Raw genomic sequence first — 20,931 nt, forward strand, 5'->3', positions numbered from 1 at the left:
GATGACCTGGCAAGGCTGAAAAAGTCCTCAGTTTTCTTTCTGGGACTCAGTGCTTTAACCCATTGTGATTGGTATCTCAAGGCTTTTACCCCCCATATGCCCTCTGAGGCCTTGGGCTTCGAAGTCATCACTACTCCAAACATGTATTATGAAGTGCAAGGGGTGTCATGGGTTATGTCTGCAAAGCACAATCAGAAGTGTCAGCTGGTCCCTTTAGGTCCAGAGAAGTTAATTTCAGATACACTCAGGAAAACCCAGAAGAGGGTTTGGTTCGTATTACCACTCTAGTTCTTTTCTGTAATGTATTTTCTCTTTGGAGAAATCTTGTCTATATTTTTAAGAACAACACTTTATTAAAATGTTACAGCCCAGACACTGTTTATCCTGTGCTGGATTTTTGTAATCTTTGAAGTTTTGTCACTATCTCTTCTCATCTCTCAGGAATTCAGTACTTCTTTTAGAAATTAATTCTACAGTAAGTTTTTTTAAAAATAATAATAATAATAATAATTCCGCGGTGATTTAAAAGATCAAATTGCGCCAAGCAATCAAGATCAGAATTTTCAAACTTGATGATGATGTGGCACCCAATAGTTCTGTAAATAAATAAATAAAAAATGTTCCAGAACTCCTAGAGGCAAAGCTTTAGAGACAGACGACTGGTGGTGTCTGGGTGGGGAAAAAATTCCTTTATTATGGAATCCCATCAAATCCTTGCAGATCACTGTAGAACAGAGTTTGAAAAACTCGACCTCAAGAGTTTTAAATGTCTTGGTTATATAAATGGATCAACTTGAAAGAAAGAAAAATGACCTGAAATCCTTCATGCTAATATATATTAGCACCAATATTCTAAAGTATATGATAAAAAAACAGGACAATTAAAAAATGTCACTTAAAATAATGGCCTTGATTAAGAAAGCTTAGAATAGCTCTTCAAGGAGTTTCAAGATCAAACTAGTCAGATAAAAGTAAAATCTTCAGCTCATTCAGGTAGAATAGAATAGAAACTTTATTTAGTTATTTGACCGTATCAGAATATAAAACTAATACAAATGGATACAAAGAAAACAATGGGACATGTTCATAAGTCATCATCCCTACATTAAATCAGTCTGACCCTGACCCTAATCCATAACCATTTCAACAGCTAAAGAGAGCCAAATATTTACAACTTTTATAGACCTCAGTGCAGCATGATTCAATAAATGGAATTTATTTGGAAGAAACCTATGGACCTGATCTCAGATCCTGTACTCCTCTTTTCAATCAAGGCAATATACTCAAAACTCATGCCTAAAGATACAGTTAGAAATGTCATATAAATGGAAAACTGACCCTTTCAATGGAGGATTCTTTTAACTGAATGCTTCGATTAGTTCTAGTATGGAACAAGGATGTGGCCATATAAACCTGCCTCAAAATAGCAATCAGTTGGAAATCAAATAAGCAATAAATGCACTACAGCTGACATTTGCTTCACAAAATTATGAATATGCATCGTAATTAAAATGGACAGAAGTATGTTGTTTTTCCATTAAGAAAATAGTAACTGTACCTCTAAACAATGGCGTTTTCTAGGAATATTCCTATAAATATTGTGAGTTGAATTTTGGATTCACACACAATATCCCATTGTTAATTTATAAGATTTTGGCCTCGCATGTTAAACAAACTAACATGCTTTTGGTTTATTCATCAAAACAAGATTAAACAAACCATGATCTGCAATTATATATGAAGATTTTAAAAAACTGAGAACATGTGTGTATTTAGCCATCACTTAGTAAATCATACTCATGTAATTAAGATAAAGTAAGATTACATAGTCACTTTTATCCTCATCCGTAAATTGAATGGATGTAAAGGTAGTCCTCGATTTACAACAGTTCATTTAGTTACCATTTGAAGTTACAACGGCATGAAGAAAGTGACTTATAACTCTTTTTCATGCTTATGACCGTTGTAGCATCCCCATGATCACATGATCAAAATTCAGATGCTTGGGAACTGACTCCTATTTATGATGGTTGCAGTGTCTTGCGGTCATGCAATCATCTTATGCAATCTTGTAACAAAGTCAACGGCAATCCAGATTCACTTTAAAAGCTGTGGCAAGAAAGGTTGTAAATTGGGGCAAAATGCCTTTAACTGTCTTGCTTAACAACAGAAATTTTGGACTCAATTGCCATCATAAATGGAGGACTACCTGCAATCTAGTCTAGTCTGTAATCTGAACTGACCATCAAGTCTTTCCTCAGACTGAACAAAGGAAGTAATTTTCTGCCTTTTGCCCTTGATCCAAAAGCAAGTATCTGCTGAAGGGTGTATCTGCTTCTTTATCACTCCAAGCTGTCCTTTTTGGGTGTGGCAATCCTAGATTAGCCAGAGATATTTTTACAGTATTCTTGGATGCAATTCATCCTGAGTCAAAATAAAATCATACCAAATAAACAAGTGACCATATTTCTATCAATTCAAGCTTCATTCCTGTTGCTTGTTGTACCTCTTTGAAATCTAAAACACTTTATTTTAAAGAAAATGAAACTTATCCCAAATTGTATGAACTACAGAGTGGATTAGCATGAAAGGTGGTCAAAGATGCTTGTTCTGTTAGGATTAACTGTGGAATTCTCTTACGTCAGTTCTGTAGAAAAAATTGCCAAGTCCAATGGGGCTTATCAGGTAAGTGGTATCTATATACAGCAATGCCTTCTCAGTGAACGATGTAAGGCTGCTGTGACATTTTTGCTGGCATCTAAGCATTTTATACATGTTCCAAGATGGCTTGCAAATAAAGAGAAGTGCTGAGGAAAAAACCACAGGAAGCACAAGAAGGCAGCATTGTTTCGTTTCAGATCAATGTTGTGAAATTGCAGGGTATACTTCACTTTAACTCTCGGTGTCTTTTATAAGTGACACACTCAACAAGCTCCGATAGCCACAACTGTCATTTCTCCAGGTGTTTTAAGCCTAGAGAAATGTTATTTTACGAGGCACTTAATAAACGGAATAATTACACGCTCGACTGTACACTACACACGCCTCTTTTTCCAGGTAAAGATCCGCTGATCTAAATTACACCATTTACCCACAGCTACCGAGAAACAAGCCCATCAACCACGTCGGGGACCACTGATCTTTGAAAGTAACGCGTGGGTTGGCTTTTCCAATATTCTTTTCCGCCTGGAAAGGAAAAAAAAAAAAAGCGCAGCTTTCAGGCGGCGAGACATCACGGTCAATGACAGTCCCTTCTAAGATTCTCGGTTCTCTCCAGCGTTCAGCTTTCTCGGATCCGGAACAAATGGATTTGCTGCTTTATTCTGCTCAGTTTCAAACGTCTCCCGTTTTGGGGGAGAAACCTGGTTTACTATACACAAATAAGGAGGGGGGGCTAATCCTGGAGCGCACAGGTTGGACGGCACCCTTCTTTTGAAAAGGGGTAAGTCAGTGAAGGAATCAGCGGCGTGGGGGAAAAAGCCAGAGACCGCCATTCCGGGAAGCTCCCGATGAGAACAGACCATTGTCCTCGGGCGAAGTGAGCTTCCACTAGCCCAGGGGTAGGCAACCTCGGCTCTTTTATGACTCGTGGACTTCAACTCCCAGAATTCCTTGGCTGGCTCAGGAATTCTGGGAGTTGAAGTCCACGAGTCATAAAAGAGCCGAGGTTGCCTACCCCCTGCACTAGCCCCTGAAAGGAGCCGAAGGAAAAGAAGGTGTGGACGGCGACGAACAGCAGTAAATATTCTAGGTCAGAGGACAAAAGAATCTCCTCCAACCAATCGGCTCCTTTCACGAGGCACTTTGTCACACTCAGTTCCATTCCGCGTCCACTGGACGGTACCATTTCGCTTGGGTAGGCCCCGTCCTATTATTATTATTATTATTATTTATATCTCCAGCGCTGGTTGGTTACAACGCGGATAACGTAGGAGGCGAGCTTGATAAGTCTCAGCAGCTGCCCGCTAAACCGACAGTCGGCGTCTCCGTTCTCTGCTTTCCTTCACACTTTTTTTCTCCCTTCCCCTCGCGAGGCGCAAATGGACCGGTCCGCTTGGCTATAAAAGCGCGGTGCGGCACATGCTCGCCTTCCATAGAGGGGGGAGCGGTTTGGGAAAGGAGCCGGCTAGTGTATATGTGTGTGTATGTGGGGGGGAATGAAATTACTGCGCTTACTCTTCTAGGGTCGGGGTGAACGAGGAGCAGGAAAGCAACTTCGTGGTTGTAAAATAAGAAGGAACGGGAGAAAGCGCTCCGCTTTCTTTCCTGCCTCGTTTTTCGGCGGAGCTAAGCGCTGTAAGAAGCAGGGAGGAGGAGGAGGAGGAGGAGGAGGAGGAGAATGCTGGACTGGTTTTCCCCTTCCACCGGCAGGGACGGAAGTCGCAGCTGAAGCCGGCCAAACGCTGCCTGTATAAATCCCAAGGCTCGGGTTTCTAACCCCCCCAACCCGGCTTCAGATCGATCTGCGATCAGGGGTTTCTTCCCCGATTGGAGAGTTCAACCAGTTTGAGCTACAGGAAAGGGACGGTTGCTGTGCGTGCCTTGTCTCTTTATAAAAAAAAAAAGCCCCTTTCCCCCCTTCCACTCCCAGCTGTACATATAATTATTATTATTATTATTATTATTTTGGAAAAGCTGGTCAAACTCACATCCCGGTCCCCGGCTGCCCTCTTGTACCCAGTGCTCCGCTGGGAAGGGATGGTTTGTCCTGCTCATTCTGTCCCCGCAACGCCCGTGTCTTCATCCTGAGCAAGTAGCATGAGCATGGCAAACGAAACATGCCTCTTCATAAAAGACATAAAGCCCGGACTGAAAAATGTAAATGTCGTCTTTATTGTACTGGAGATAGGTAAGTGGGGGTCCCTTGGAACCGTCGCGTCCATTGTTTCCCCTCCCTCAATTCTCTCCTCCCCGCTCCCGTGCCTTCTCTTTCCTTCTCCCTCTTTCCAACTAAGAAGCTCTCTTGTGTGGGTGTGTGTTTGAGTTTGGGACACGCGGTCACTTTTCAGGGAAAAGGTTGGAAGTCCCACTGGTGGTGTGCTCCACCCTTCCAAAAAAAAAAGTCCTATTTTTAAAAAGATCCACATTTTTAGGGATCTTGTTTCTATTTTTTTTATTTTAGTATTTTTCTGCAATCGATTCCAAAGCTTTTAAGTCTATAGTTAACTTCCTAATCATATTTACAGGAGAATAAATTATGGTGGCAGCTTGTATTTTACTTTATTGGGTCATTCTTTCCACGTCTTACCTTATTTGCATTCTTATTCTCTCTCTCTCTCTCTTTCTCTTTTGCTGTTTCCTGGTAGGGCGTGTTACCAAAACCAAAGATGGACATGAGGTCAGGGCGTGCAAAGTAGCTGACAAGACAGGAAGCATCACCATCTCTGTGTGGGATGAGCTTGGCAGCCTCATCCAGCCAGGTGATATTATTCGGTTGACCAAAGGGTACGTAATGCAAAAATAAGGATGATGCCAGGCTGAGCTCAGCCTGGCTTGTTTGCTCTAGAAGCAGCTTGTGTGCCTCTTGGAAGGCAGTGTTCCTGAACATGGATTAGGTAAAACTGGCACTGAAGCAGCTGTGACTACCATCTATTTTGGAAAAAAGAGGGCAGCGGGAACAGGAATTCTTCTCCTGCAAGGCTGCCGTGGGAACAGCAAACTGGTTACACTTTCTCTAAACTGGGTTTGCTTCAATCATATACTGCACGTAGGAAGAACTGTTGGGCTGGCTCATCCCTTTGCCTCATTTAGCCCACAAATGCCTGTTGATAATACTTCTTCAAGGTTGTTCCCATTCCCCTAATACTCGATCCCTTTAACACAGGGGTGTCAAACTCAATTTCATTGAGGGCCGCATCAGCATCGCAGTTGCCCTCAGGGGGCTGGGTGGGTATGGCCTAGGTGGGCGTGGCCTACTGGGTGGGCGTGGCCAGAGTGCGTATGGCCTACTGGGTGGGCGTGGCCAGCTCTACATCGTTTGCATCAAGGGTGCCTATGGGGTCCTGGGCAGGAGTGGGACAGATCTGAGGGTCTCTGGCAGAAGGAGGGTCTCTGGGCCAGGGCCAAGGCAGTGGGGGCCGTTCCCTCACTGTTTCTAGGATGGCTTCGCGGGCTGCATGAAACCGCTTTGTGGGCCGGATCTGGTCCCTGGGCCTTGTGTTTGACATGTCTGCTTTAACAGGAGGAGAGGCCCCAGATTGGCAACCCTAACCCCCCCCACCCACCCACACCCCTCCCCCCACCACATTGTCTCTTGGAAAAGCACCTGTCCCCTCAGTCTTTGCTTCCCGTGAACTAGCTCAAGAGATCAGCTCCTCTGAGGGTAAACGGTGGGTACAGGAAGGGTAACCTCTTTCCACTGGTCTGCCCTCTCTCTGTGTCAACACAAGAGAGAGGGCTTTGTATATGATTGGAACTGGCCCAGATATAAACAAAAGTGTTGTCTCTGGCTTGCTGTAGGGCAGTGAGGCCTTTCTTAACCACATGTTAGCCTTGACTGACCTCTTAAAGCAGCCTTCCCCAACCTTATGACTTCCAGTTTTCCAACCAGCATGGCCTCTGATCCAGTTGGCCACAGGTGGTGATACTTTGAGGGAATGGGTTGGGAAGGGTGGCTTAAGGAAACGGGAGACCTGCCCAGCATTCCTGATTGTCTCTGTGCCTGTTTTGTAGGAGTGGGTTGACTTAAGGGGTTTTCTATAATGAAGAAGCAAAGCTATTCTCTCCCCCTTCTGTCCTTCCTCTTCAAGAGCCAAGCTTAACATTGCAGTAGTAAAAATCAGACTTGGGAAATGCTCAAGACTTGTGAAATAGAGATATCCAGATAGCAGAACTTAACTGGCTTTTGTCTGATCTGGGGGGAAAAAAACACACCCAACCACGGTCACATGAGATAACTATTTGGATGGGAGGCTGCTAGGAAAATTTTGAGCCAGAAACCAAGGAAGCATATTTAGATTTATTTATCTTATGGGAAGAAAGCAGTGGAAACAACTTCTGTATTGTTGCCAAGGAAACAACATGCCATGTCCTAAAATCAGCAAGAGTCGAGCTTGATCTAAGGAAGACTTCACTTCATTAAAAAAGACTCTTAATTATGAGCAGGAGGACAGATGAGAACCACTTATCTTCTCTGTAGATAGAGTAGTTTAGGTGGAAGATAATTTTTGACTTCCTCATAACAAGGGAGAAAACTGGTGTTTTTCTGCAGAGTGGGAGATAAGAAGGTATTTGGTGGTGCTCGGCTTCATAAGTAAAGGTAAAGGTTCCCCCGCACATGCGTGCTAGTCGTTTCCAACTCTAGGGGCCGGTGCTCATCTCCGTTTCAAAGCCGAAGAGCCAGCGCTTGTCCGAGGACGTCTCTGTGGTCATGTGGCCGGCATGACTAGACGCCAAAGGTGCACGGAACGCTGTTACCTTCCCACCGTCGTGGTCCCTATTTTTCTACTTGCATTTTTACGTGCTTTCGAACTGCTAGGTTGGCGGAAGCTAGGACGAGTAACAGGCGCTCACTCTGTTACGCGGCACTCGGGATTCGACCCGCCAAACTGCCGACATTCCGATCGACAAGCTCAGCGTCCTAACCCACTGAGCCACCGCTCGGCTTCATAGCCTATTGCTAATAGCAATAGCACTTACTTCTATGCCACTTCACAGTGCTTTACAGCCCTCTCTAAGCGGTTTACAGAGTCAGCCTATTGCCCCCAACTGGCTCCTCAGTTTACCAACCTCAGAAGGATGGAAGGCTGAGTCAACCTTGAGCCGGTGAGACTCGAACTGCTGGCAGCCGTCAGTCAGCAGACGTAGCCTGCAGGGCTGCCTTCTAACCACTGCAGCTGCTCTCGACACCTTGTCTTAACTTCCTAAGCTTCTAAAAAAAGACCACGATAATAAATTTTATTGGCGTGGCTTCCCAATAAAGACCAATCCCTGAAGCAGCCTTTGGACAAGACCACCTGCTTGATTGTACTTCTGTGACCCACCCATGTTAATTGTGGATCTCACTGCTGTTTTTAAATTTACACCTCGTTTTTCAGTATCTGAGCTGGCCCAAAGTAGGGTTTCTTATGGAGTTGAAAATTCAAGGCTTCCTGTGTGTGTGTGTGTATGTATAAATAAATAAAATAAAGAAGGACAATTCTTTGGAGTCTACACGAACTGTAAATGTCTCTGAATGCTTAGATATACTGGTAGTATGCTCCTTTGAAATAAGATATTGTAATGGATTGAGATCTGGTGTAATGTGATTTGTAACACATCTTTCCTGTTGCAGCTGGCTATATCTGCCTCTTCTGTTAGAGAGCCTCCATCAAGTATTACTGAGAAAGCTGGCTTATTTTAAAAGAGAGAGAGAGACAATTAATAGTTAGCAAGAAAGCATCTTAATTTATTATAGATATCCTGCATTTTTTTGCGTCAAATTCAGTCTGAAGATCGCTAACAGGTTTCAGGGATGGCCTTGCTGAATTATTTGCCAGTTAGTATTGAGAACAAAGACTTAAGCTACTTCATCACATTCCAGTTAGCTTGACTTTCAGTTACTTTTTATAATTAATTGCTTGAACTTGTCTTTGTTATGTTGGAAATTAAAAAATACACAACAATGTATATCCTGGTCAAATTGCATCAGCTATGAATTTCCTGAGAAGAATTTATGGACACAATAGGGTGGCGGCTCTTGCGCAATACCTGCAATGATGACATGTTTTGAGTAGAAGAAATGGTTTTAAAAAGTAGAAAATCAGTGATGTGGCAGTGATAAATACAACTCTGGTTGCCGGTAATACCACTGTTCTTCAAAAGCCTTTGGTCAGTTTTGCACAGTTATTCTTGTGTAATTGGAGGGAAGGAAGTGGTTTTAAGGAATTGCTGATTGGTATTGTATTGGCACCCTCCGGATCATTTTTTTTTACTTGAATCCAATTCAGAATTCAGCTCTGTTATTGAGACTTGCCCCTGTGGCTGCTCATTCAATTAGAGCGGTCTAGTACAGGGGTAGGCAACCTCGGCTCTTTTATGACTCATGGACTTCCAACTCCCAGAATTCCTGAGCCAGCTATTCTGGGAGTTGAAGTCCATGAGTCATAAAAGAGCCGAGGTTGCCTATCCCTGGTCTAGCACATGTTTCCTGATATGTTTTCTCATTTCATATTAGACTACAGTTATCCACTAATAAGACTCATTCAGTAAGTAGTTTGTACTTAAAACTGGGGTGATTTGTCTTCGGACCTTTTTGTCTGTCAAGTTCATGATTTCCTGCTCAGGACATAAAACTATTCTTTCCAGTATAACTAGCCTTACAATCTGCAGCTGTAATGAAATGGAATAACCCTACATCCATTTCCACATTTAGCATACCTTGAACAGAGGTTTGGATGCAAATGTGATATATCCTGAATGAGGCTGGAACATATTCTTTGGCTTAAGTGTAAAACAGAGTCCTGGCTGCTTACTTGGGAACAATAATGCAAGACTTGCTTCTATATCATTGTGCAACTAGATTTTACCCTTAGGCTAATTTGTAAGCCCTTCACATGGCAACTTGGCACAATACCATACTAGAGTTGCTTTCTATTTGCATTTTAGCAGAAGTAATACGTGACTCACACAAAGAGATAGATAACTTCTTTAAAGATTGATAACGCAACACTATCTCTGCAAAAGTTTTAGAAGCAATATTAACTTTTTTAGAAGCGGTTCGTATCTTTGTCCCCTTTTTATCAGCCTCAGTGTAACCTTGGTAAAGAGTTATTTTGCTGAATTACGAATCTCAAGGGCCAAACGGAGGCATAAAGTATAAATAGGAACCACACTTAATGCAAATGTCAGTTGTTTAATTCTTTAACTTGATAAAATAAAGTTATCCAATTGGTTCTTAATTGCAACCAAAGTATAGAAGTCAGCAATTAATATAAGGCAAATCCAGGTTTAACATTTCAGTGCTTCAAGTGTATTTTTTATTGTTCTCTCCAGTTTTAAAGAGTGTGACGATAAATGTGATGGCCTTTGATGAGTGATGGCTTATGTTTTACTCTGATAAAACTTGCACCGTCAGTCCATTTTTTCCTAGTGTCTAATAGTTCAATCATAATAGAGCTGGAAGGGACCTTGAAGGTCATCTAGCCCAACCCCCTGCTCAGGAAGGAAACCCTATACCATTTCAGACAGGTGGCTGTCCAGTCTCTTCTTAAAAACCTCCAGTGATGGAGCACCCACAACGTCTGGTGGCAAGCTGTTCCACTGGTTAATTGTCCTCACTGTTAGGAAGTTTTTCCCTAATTCCAGGTTGCTTCTCTCCTGGATTCCATCCATTCCATAATGCTGCTTGTGTTTCCTTGCTTAGGTATGCCTCTCTGTGGAAAGGATGCCTTACACTTTATACCGGAAGGGGAGGTGACCTGCAAAAAATTGGGGAGTGAGTATCTCATTTTGCACATAATCTGTTCATTGTTTGAAACCTGATAGGTAAGGCAAAGTCTGGGCCTTAGGGGGAAAAGTGCCTCTGCTGTTTACTCCTCTGTGGTGTTGATCCAACTTTTATTTGATTTTATTCTGCCTGAAAGTGGGGTGGGGGAATATAGAGCTTAGAAACTTCAACTTCAGTACTAAGAAATGACATCTTGATCAGTCTTTCCCATCCAGCATAATTTCTGTCTTTTGAGTATAGTTGTAAGCAGGTAAGTTTAGCCTTTTGTTGGGTTAAGACATTGTCGCTTTCAAGGACTTGGAGCATGAAAATCTGAAGTCCTCTATTTATCCACAGGCCAGGTACGGTAGAGGCAGCCGCAATGCGAGCTTCCACATCCTACTCTGGTATTGAGCTCCAGTCTGTCCTGGAGGAGTCAGCCTCTCTAGGGGTGTAAAGGTAAATTTCCCCCTCTATGTAGCAGAATCTTTTAGGTTCTAATTAAGGTCTCTGAGATCTACTGGGTCCTGAGTCAGACTGTTGGCTTGTCTAGCATTTATCAACTTTGAGTAGGCTGTTCATTGAGACCAGTAATAAACCTTTAGAAGCAAAGATTTGGACCAGTTCAGATTTTTTTTTAGTTCAGGGGCTGGTTCATCTTGACATGAATGACGATGGGAGCATTAAATGATCATCAAAGGTTTAGCCCTGTTTTGAAGATCTACTGAAAATGTTTGTTTCTCCTTGCGTTGTGTCCGATACAGTGGAAGAATTCTTGGCTTTTAGCTCTGTTTTCTGTGAATTGGGCTTGCTGTGTATATTCAATAAATGAGGATTAATGTGCTAGTGACCCTACTCAGACTTTTGAATAATTGGTCCATAATTCATCTTCCAGTCATTCTGTGATAATCATGCATTGTGAACCAGGCTAGAACAGATAGGAATATTTAGAGCATAGTTCTAACAGTTGGAATGTTAAGTGGCCTCTGTGTGATTATACTCATAGCCTAATTTATGCAATGTGACCTCTGATTGTTCACAGTCCATTACTTTCCACTATTACTGCTTCCATATTTTTTTAAATTAAAGCAAAGCATCCAAAGGGTCTCTGAAACTTGTAGGATGTGGTCATAAAGGGGGAAAAATGAACATGAATAGTTTTGCTAGAAAATAAGTGTTGCAAATGGAAATGGCATAGGGTGGGTATATTTTAGCAAAAGCAGGGCCGATGATCTGGATTTAGAGAAGATTAGTGTACATTTCTGAAATAGGTGGCTATCTGATTTTAGTTTGGGGAGGCTAAGTGACGTCAAGAGATTGAAATGCATTTGTTTCGGATTTGCTAGTGTGAAAGATCATTCTGCTGAGCAAGACGTCACTTAACCGATTCTATCCCACGGGAGACTCAGACCCGAAATACAGTTGTTTGGAAGAAGAGGTTTTTAAAAGAGCAGTTTTAATATGCAGACTTTTGGGTGCACTTAATGTATTTGGAATGTTAACTGATCTCAAACACTTCTCTTTGAACTTGTTGTACACTAGCCTTACTGTGTCTTCTCTGTAGGGCTCAGATCCAGGCATGTTTTCATACAAGTGAGGCATTCACAATTCAGTGGGTCTCACTCTCGGGGAAACGTACAAAGGGTTGTAGCCCTGGTTGTGTTATCCTTCCGCAGAAATGATTAGAATGTTAACTACAGGCATCTAATCTACAGCAGAAGAAATGGTGAGCTTAGAATTGCAAACTTGGAAGCCACTTTTATGGGCTTTAGTTTTCTCAGGGCCTAAAGCATCAAGTCTGAGTACTTACTGTATTTCTCATTGGCAGTCTTGTGGCCCGTTCTTGGCTGCCTCGAGGTGTTTTTTTTTTGTTGGAAAATGGATAGAGGTTGCAGAAATAGTTGCGGCAAGAAACTTCATTCTCTCATGAGTGTGTTTTTCTGTAACAGGTTCTGCATGGTGTACTCAGAAGTGCCCAACTTTAGTGAACCCAGTTCAGATCATCCTGGGCAGTCGAGTAAAGCGGTAGGTTTGTCACACGTGCGGCTCCATTCTGGGGTCTGCTATCAGCAGTTTTAAGCTAGGTTTGTTCTTGGGTCTATCTAATGTGACCTTCGCGGCAGTGTATTTTGCATCTTTATGGGAACAACAGGCTTTTAAATAAGTGGGGGGGGATAACTTTTTCAAGGAAAAATGGTTTGTTTTCATGATGTTTTTTTTCCCCCTTTGCATTTTCCCCCCCAAGGCACAGGGTGAGCAGGCTAATAATTCCATCCTGTCAGCTAATTCGGGTAATTGTACTTTTGGGCTAACTGGTAAGTAAGCGTACGGAAGTAGGAGAAAGCATTGAATGGCTATGTGGAAAGATGCATTCATTTAAATTGTGGTTGATTGTAAAAAGTAAAGATAAGAAAGTATAGTTAACTTTAGCTTGCTCCTAGATTAACTATAAAGCCAAATTTTATACAGAATTTAAACAGCAAGTATACTTTATCTTAGCAGCCCTGGGGTCATTTTTAATGACCCCCCAAATCATTGACTGAAATGGGCAGCTAATAAAAATTGAATAAACAAATAAAGAACCCCAAAACTTTGCTAAACAAATCTCAGGAAGGAGTACTTACGGCTTGTTTAGTCAGATGTTGGTACTACCGTATTTTTCCATCTATAAGACGCACACTTGTATAAGACATTCTGGCATGTGAGTTTCTCCGCACCGATCAGCTGTTCGATGGAGCGCCAAACAGCTGAGCCGGCAAATCCGGAAGTTCGGCTGGCCCACGATCTGGCCCCCTCCTGTTAGTGGCAAGCCCACAGGGGCTTGACACCTGCACCAGGAGGCATGGCAACCCACATAGGCATGCCCTGGGCTGCAGAGGTTACCATTATTTTTCCGTGTATAAGACACTGCACTTTTTGAACAGGGTGTTTGCAGGAAAAAATAGCGTCTTATACACGGAAAAATACGGTGTGTGTCAGACCTCCCACTCTACACTTTCATTTAAGAAATAAATTATGGACAGGCATCTGTTATCTTCAGTATAGCCCCACATACATCAACCATTTTATCAGGTGGCAACGTACTGGGGAAAACATATGGAGAACTGATTTTGAAGAACTACAGGTTCCTGATGCAGAAGACCTATCTAACCCAAATCCAGAGTACAATAAAAAAAAAACATTTGTTACACAGTCTCCTTCTGTGTAGCCAAATGTTCCTGGTAAGTTAAAACCTAATGAAGATTTTGCACCATCATATATATTTCAATTTGTCTAGATCAGTGTTTCTCAATTTTAACAACTTTTTAAGATGTGTGAAATTCAACTCCCAGAATTCCCCAGCCCATCATCTTCAAGCCCCCACATCTTAAAACTTAAAACTACTGCTAACCTTGTAAGCCGCCCTGAGTCTTCGGAGAAGGGCGGGATATAAATGGAATTAAAATTAAAATAAATAAAAATAAAACGGCGAGGTTAGAAAAGGCTGACTTAGATGGCGATTGTTATGTTAACTTCTTTCACTAGCTTTGGTGCCTGTTTATAGATGAGCAGGAATTATACGCATCATACAGAACTCTCCCAAGATCCTGCTACGTCACTAAGACTGCCAACTGCTTGTTTTTCTGGGGCATTGATTACCATTGCATGCCAAGCTCTCTCTCGGGACTTTGTGGTCTCCACTGGTGATTTCACCAGCTCTCGGCGACTTAATGCTAAATGCTCCCTAGTTAAGAACAGGCTCTTTTGAGTATCTTCATTGCTAAAGAAGTGAGGCCTGAGAAAATAGAAAGTCTGATGGCAGATTTTTTTTTAATTGTTTCCTTCTTCTTTTTTTTTTTTTAGGAAATGGTTTGCCAACTGGACCGGAGCTGAGTGGATTGTCAACTGCTTACAATCATGCTCCCACCTATGCAGGTTCTGGGAGGTCTGGCAGACGGGGTCCCACTCCTCTCACACCTGTGCACTCTAATAACGCTCGTCCCTTACAAAGCACAATTAGTAATGGGAGGGACCCACGCAGAGCCTCCAAAAGATGACCAAACCAAAACTCCACGCTGTCCACATAGCCTCGTTAGCCTACTTGAACACTTGCTGCACTTTTATTTATGGTTTACTGTGAAAACGTTTCTTCTTTCTGATTCTCAGCCTTTGGTTGCTGGGGGGTTGCTGGGGGAAAGGGACTTTCTCACTTCTCTGGCCCCCCCAGCCACCACCACCCCGGATTCAAAGTTCAGTGAAGCTGCTTGACCATGCATCATCACCCTAGAAAGAAAATGTGTGAAAATATAGAAGCTTATTTGAAAATTAAGATTTCCTTGTTAAATAATAGTTGCCGTTTTCCAAAAGGTGGCCCGGTTTTGGCTGGATGAGTATTTTTTTCATTTTGATTTAGCTTGTATGATGCGGCCTTAAGATGTTTGCTTGTTTCCTTTCAGCTCCTGGGACTGACATGCATCCCGGTTGGTGTGGGAGCTTGTAAAAATTGGGGTGGGGTGGGGGTGGGGGTGGGTAGGAAGAAATTCCATCTAACAAGCCAATTCTCAATTAAACATTTCTAACAATAAGTGCAGATGAACTGTCCAAGCTGGTTGACTTGTTATTTGGTTGGGGTTGATCTCACAGCAAGAGTCAGATGTGTCTTATCAAAAAATGTACGCTGATAAGAATCCAACTTACCGTACATAAAATAGAAATCCCAGATATTTACCAGATAATCCTGCCTTTCAAAAATGCCACAATGATTTAAATTCCTCAAACATACACCTCTGTGTTTTTTAATCACCCTTTTTGGCGATTGAAGCTTTTTCGTACTCAAAAGAAGGGTATTTTGTCCTTTAGAGCTTTTCTTGGTGTCCAAATTCCCAGCTGGTGTGGAATCTCCTGGAAAAACCAGTTGATTCTGCAGATTGCTGCTTTATGAGCCCCGCTGATTTCAAGTGGCAAGCAGTGGTTTCAAGATGGTTTATGTGCAAGTAAGAGAAGAAAGACTTCCTGAACACAACCAAAGAGCGTCCTAGACATGAAAATTTTCCATTTGCACTACTGGAGCATGAGAATATTGAATCTCAAGCTTGCAAATTATGCAGGACTGTTGTCAAGGGGCAAATAATTAAAGCAGTTATGGTCTTTTTATAGGTGAATTGTGATGGATGCAGCATATATGAAAGGCAGAAGGCTAGTGTCGCAGTGGTGTGATGCTGCTTTTATCTTTTCCACAAAAGGGGGACACCACTGAAATCATGAGCCTCCTTAGCAGCATAAATCTCCCCAGGTGGCCGAAGTGGAAAGCTACAAAAAAAAACCAACAACAAAGTGACTGTGATCAATGATAACATTCCTTTTGTGAGAACCCTCAGTTCTTAAGTGCCTGTTACACCAATGCTTTTGCAGTTCTTGGTGGTGGTGGGATTTATTTATTTTTTTTGGAAAAAGAATCTTGACTCTGACCAATTCAAGTTTTCAGGTTGCTGAGTTTGAGAAAGCAGAATAACGCTGGCATTAATCCTAACCTTCATAGTTCAAAAAAAAATCTGCTTTGTAATTATTTCTAGTAGCTATAAAACTGTCCAGTCTTCCTCAAGATTATGATTTGGAATATACTGAAATGCTATAAGATGACTGGATTTCCCACCCACCCCCTTTACCTTTTGAATGAAGGCTTCATAATTAGATTTGCACTAATTGTATTTTAAGAAAAAAAATAAACCTTGTTTTTTGTAACTTGTTTTTTTTTAAAAAAAAAAACCCCTTAGTTTCAAGCAGTGACTCCTGCTTATCCAGATTTACATGGACATAAATATAATTTCTAAATCTAGAGGATGAAGGTATATACTAATCTTTATAACAAATTTTGGAAGAGTTTTTAAAACACTTCCTACTGTCCTTTTTCTAAAATGGTATGTATCCTGTTAAATAACAGTAGATGCTTATTGAAAGCTTTAGTAGTATATGAACTAATTGGAAGGAAACATGAAAGATCTATTTGAAACACCCGAGCATACGGGTAATACTGTTTTATGTAATTTTGGATCTTGCATCTTGAAATGGGGGGGGAATGCCTCTGACGCTATGCAGTGTCTTAAGAATCTGATATGTTTCCTGAATAAAATTAGTACCTGCAGATTTTCAATCTCCACACCTCATACAGTCATGTCTTAATATTTTGATAAGGGAAGACATTGTGGAAAACAGTTCTTCCAATAGCTGCAAAATAGAAGAAATTGGATAGGCTTGCTGTTCGTAGTTGGAAAGTAGCTTCCTGATCTTATGCAATGATGGCATTCTCCCTTTAAAAACCAAACTTTGACCACTAGTGTTGGTCCCTGTGAGGTAAAAAGCTGATCCTGACTATTTCTGCTGGCTTCTCAGATCTTATAGTGCATTTGGCTGATAGCTATTTTTAAGTATTGATTTGCATAACTGTTAACTGATTTGACCAACATTGGCTGATAAAACACATCATATTAAAGCAAATTGAACACATGGCTTAGGCAGTTTATGAGCTCTATACGATGGCTAACCTAGCTGCATTCCAGTATGGTGAGAAATTAGAGAATCAAGCATAATCTATTGGTTTCCACTTAAAGTGCTCTTAATTCTAAAGTAATCCTAGCTTAAAAGTAGTTAAAACATCACCATCTTTATGGTTCTAATCAAACAAAAATAGCCTCAGCTAAAGATGTTGGAAAAACAGTTACATGTGAATGTTTAGAGATGTTTTTATGTGACTTGAGCAGTGGGTGGTCATTCTATAAGTATAAACACTCTGATATCATAGGCATAGGACTTGATTTGTGGGTGGGCAAGAGTATGATCCCTTTCATTAATAATCCTGTTTTAGAGTTTACTGGGTTTTTTTCCTGTGTTGTTTATTTCAAAATAGCTGAAGATCACCACCAGTTTTTAACAATCATAATTGGAATGTTTCAGAAAGGAGATGGAGGACTACATGTTACCCACAGTCCTGATTTTACTGCTACAAAAGAAGTGAGCTATTAGCTGTGTACTGCTTGTTCTCTCTGTCCCTCCTATGTCCATTCCCCCCCCCACTCATCAACACTGCAATAATTACCCACTTCTCTTAACAAAATAGAGGATGGCCCATCATTACTCTGAATGACTAAGGTTGAGATCATCCCGAAGTAATGTCAATTATTAATTGACATTTTCTTGCCTCAAATGCATCACATTGCTGCAAAAAATGGGATGGGAAAGCGATACATAAATAGTGATATTCAACCATCCTTGCAGATGCTATAAGGGCTGGATCCCTTAGCTCTTGGACATTCTCACAAATCTGGGAAGTCTTGGAGCTGTGGAACAATTTATTCTAATGCTGGTAAAAATTCTAGAGCAAAACCTGATAATTATATGCCTATGAAGTGCCTAAGTAAAAATGGATCTTGTTTTTTTGTTGGTGCTTAAGCATCACCTAGTCTTGGCATTGGTTATTTAAGCATTAAAATTGGTTCTAGTATGATTGTGTCATAGTGGCTGGCCATATCTAGCTCACCTTGGCGGATCTTAAAAGTTGAATGGCATTTAGTTCTTTGGGGCCATCAGGAATATTGAGGATGGTAGACTTAGATTGAGAAGCTAAAGATCTGGAAGAAGGCATTGACGCATAATGTAAGTATTGGGACCAAAACCCATTGTGAATGATTGGTGTTCCCCCAGTGCAGCAGTGAGAACAGGGTTTAAATTGTGCAGCTGAAATCAACGCAAGAAGGTTGTCAGGCTGTCTTTATGAAGGGTAATGTTGCATGAGATCTTCAGTATGCCACTAAACAGACCTATTATGTAGGCTTTCCTCCAATAATACTTAGAATTAAGTCAATATAATCTCATTAACATTATGGCCATGCAGCAGCCTGTACGTTTTGGAAACGTAGATCCAAGGATATGAAACCTTATTCTGAAATTAAGTTTATTCACATGAAAATTGATTTCTGGCCTTTAAAACAAAAGAGTCAGGATTTCTGAATATTAGGCAAAAATAATGCCAAGGTAAATGTGAATATTACAGTATTGGTGATCTAAATGCTCCCTCTAGTGGTGGTAACTTGCTTGCAGCTGCTATACTATTAATAGACTTGTTTCACTTGCAATTCTAATGAAAAACAATTCAGCTGGTAGTATTTCCCATCATTCCTTGTTCCCTCTGGAAAAAAAATAATTTCCCCATGCTAGATTTTTTTCCATCAGTTACTACTCAACTGGAAATGAGATTGGGGCAGGAGTGAATGAACTGTTTTTAAAGGTTAAGGAATGGTAGAGAAGAATTAAGAGCCATTATAATTCTTTTCAACTTTTGGGAAAGTTTGTCATTTCTTTTACTTTACTGATTTGCAGCATAATATAATTTGAGTTAGTCCGTCTGAATGTGGAAGAGGAAAGTCTAGATTTTTCTGGATTGCGGAATGGAACTGGAGTGACGACAAGCTGTAGGCTTACATTTTTATGCATATAGTTGAGAATGAATTGATCAAAAAAATCATTCTCTTTCCGTATTTCAAAAAGCCTGACCCTCTTGATGGAACATTGTTCCGGTCTCTGAATCAAACAGCAACCAAATCTGTATCCTTTGACACAAATTCTTCAGCATCTCTCTCCCCCCTCTCCCTCTTTCTCCTCCACCCGAGACACAAAGGTTTAATGTGTGAAAAATAGCTGCTGCTTTTGAGAATGTACAAAAGACAGAAAATATTCCTTTGATGGAATTCTTTATGTCTGTGAAGAGAATTCATAATTTTGACAGACTTTGGAAACGGGTAAAAACCCGTGGCAGAAGATTTCAGATTTAGCACTTACACTTATATATCGCTTCACAATGCTTTACAGCCCTCTCTAAGCAGTTTACAGAGTCAGCGTATTGCCCCCAATAACCTGGGTCCTCATTTTACCAACTTCAGAAGGATGGAAGGCTGAGTCAACCTTGAGCCGGTCAGGATCAAACTGCTGGCTGTGGGCAGTCAGCCTGCAATACTGCATTCTAACCACTGTGCCACCATGGCTCCTTAGATTTTAGTATTGATTGTCTTTGCTAGAATTCCTTTATTCTTCATTGTTCAACGTGCAGGATTGCATTAACAAGAAAAGAGGATGGCAAAAGAAGCCCCCTGATTTTTTTTTTATATTTTCCCCATCATTTCCAGTTTGTTCAAATGTTTTAAAGTAACTTTCTCTGCAACCCACTTTCCATCAAATAATCAGTTACTGAAAACTTGACATTTATTTTCCAGATGAATGTTTCTCTTTGGACATTTTGAATTCATGTGTACATTTCATTTGAGCCGAAGAGAAACAAAACTTGAAAGATTATGATCAGTTCCGTTGTTACCTGGTCAAATGGCCTCTTATAACTCAGGGAATCACTTGGTAAATATTGGAAGATTCTGAGTTGCTACCATAAGGGTTATCTTGTAAAACATGACACTGTAGAGCAGGGCTTTTCAAACTTTTCACCCATTGTACCACTATTAGGATATGGCAACATCCGAGTACCACCAGTCGCCTAGCATGGTGTCAAAAACTTGATGACCAAAAAAAAAAGGAAAAGGAAAAAAGTGATGAAGTACAGGTAGTCTTTGACTTACAACAGTGAGGGTGGGGTGGGGTAGGGGGTGTTTGCTTTTTATTCCCCCCATCTGCTGGGTGGTTGCAGCAGGTTTTGGTCACTTCACATGACCCTGGGACACTGTGACCATCATAAATAATCAGTTGCCAAGCATCTGAATGTAAATCATAAGACCCTGGAGATGCTGCAACATTCTAGCTGATTGGCATTTCTTCTGGGCTCAGCAGAAGCGCCAAGATCAGCACTGAGCTCCAGCTGCAGCCTGATGCTGATCCTGGCGCTTCTGCTGAGCCCTGATAGCCCTGCAGCTCCAGCCGTCTCTCATTCAGGCTTGTGCGGTGCTGCCACCGGTTCAGCTCATCCCCCTACCCCGCTACCACTTCTTTAGGATGGTCACGTACCAGGTGCCAATGTACCACAGGTGGTACCCGTACCACTGGTTGAAAAGCCCTGCTGTAGAGCTTTGGGGGCTGGTTGTTTGCAACTGGCTACTTTTGTGAAATAACCAAAAAAATGTTGTGCTCTCATGACACAAGCTCTGTCCCTTTTGGACTTGTATGCCATGATGCATGTTCAGAAAGGTGTGAAGCTTGCATTGCAACGGTGGTTGGCTTCAAGTTAGTCATGACTTCTGACAACTGTCTGGTTTAGTTTCTGCAGTTTTCTAGCAATGCTTTTCAGAAGTAGTTTGCCTTTGTCTTTTTCCTAGGGCTGAGAGAGTGTGACTGGCCCAAGGTCATCCATTTGGCTTTGTGCCTAAGCGGGACTAGAACTCAAGTCTCTTGGCTTTTGCCCTGGTGCCTTAACCATTAGACCAACCTGACTCTCTCCTGCTTTAATCAGATTGCATGGTCTCCCTCTCCCAGTTAGTGCCATTGTCTGGAGCAAAATACTCTCTCTTTGCAGTACATGAGTTAGCAGTATTCCATGTGCATACCAAGGGTTTTCA

The 20,931-nt window shown here is 41.5% G+C and overlaps 1 protein-coding gene across 1 annotated transcript; it reads left to right on the plus strand.

Moving 5' to 3' along the window:
- The first annotated feature begins 4,209 nt into the window (after positions 1-4,209).
- NABP1 (nucleic acid binding protein 1) lies at positions 4,210-16,216 on the plus strand. The gene is made up of 6 exons (XM_081314759.1): positions 4,210-4,849; positions 5,307-5,445; positions 10,343-10,414; positions 12,355-12,430; positions 12,651-12,720; positions 14,249-16,216. Exons 1-6 carry the CDS (start codon positions 4,759-4,761, stop codon positions 14,440-14,442), a joined length of 642 nt encoding a protein of 213 aa, XP_081170885.1. The 5' UTR covers positions 4,210-4,758; the 3' UTR covers positions 14,443-16,216.
- Positions 16,217-20,931: the final 4,715 nt, after the last annotated feature.

Source organism: Vipera berus (assembly GCF_964194415.1).
Source record: "Vipera berus genome assembly, chromosome: 1".
Taxonomy (NCBI): domain Eukaryota; kingdom Metazoa; phylum Chordata; class Lepidosauria; order Squamata; family Viperidae; genus Vipera; species Vipera berus.

What these genes read in the sequence shown, in the direction of transcription:
- NABP1 (XM_081314759.1), top strand. Translation starts at nt 4,759, where the DNA reads ATGAGCATGGCAAACGAAACATGCCTCTTCATAAAAGACATAAAGCCC. An exon ending in CTTTATTGTACTGGAGATAG is followed by an intron (nt 4,850 to 5,306) that starts GTAAGTGGGGGT and finishes GTTTCCTGGTAG; the next exon opens with GGCGTGTTACCAAAACCAAA. An exon ending in GACCTGCAAAAAATTGGGGA is followed by an intron (nt 10,415 to 12,354) that starts GTGAGTATCTCA and finishes TTTCTGTAACAG; the next exon opens with GTTCTGCATGGTGTACTCAG.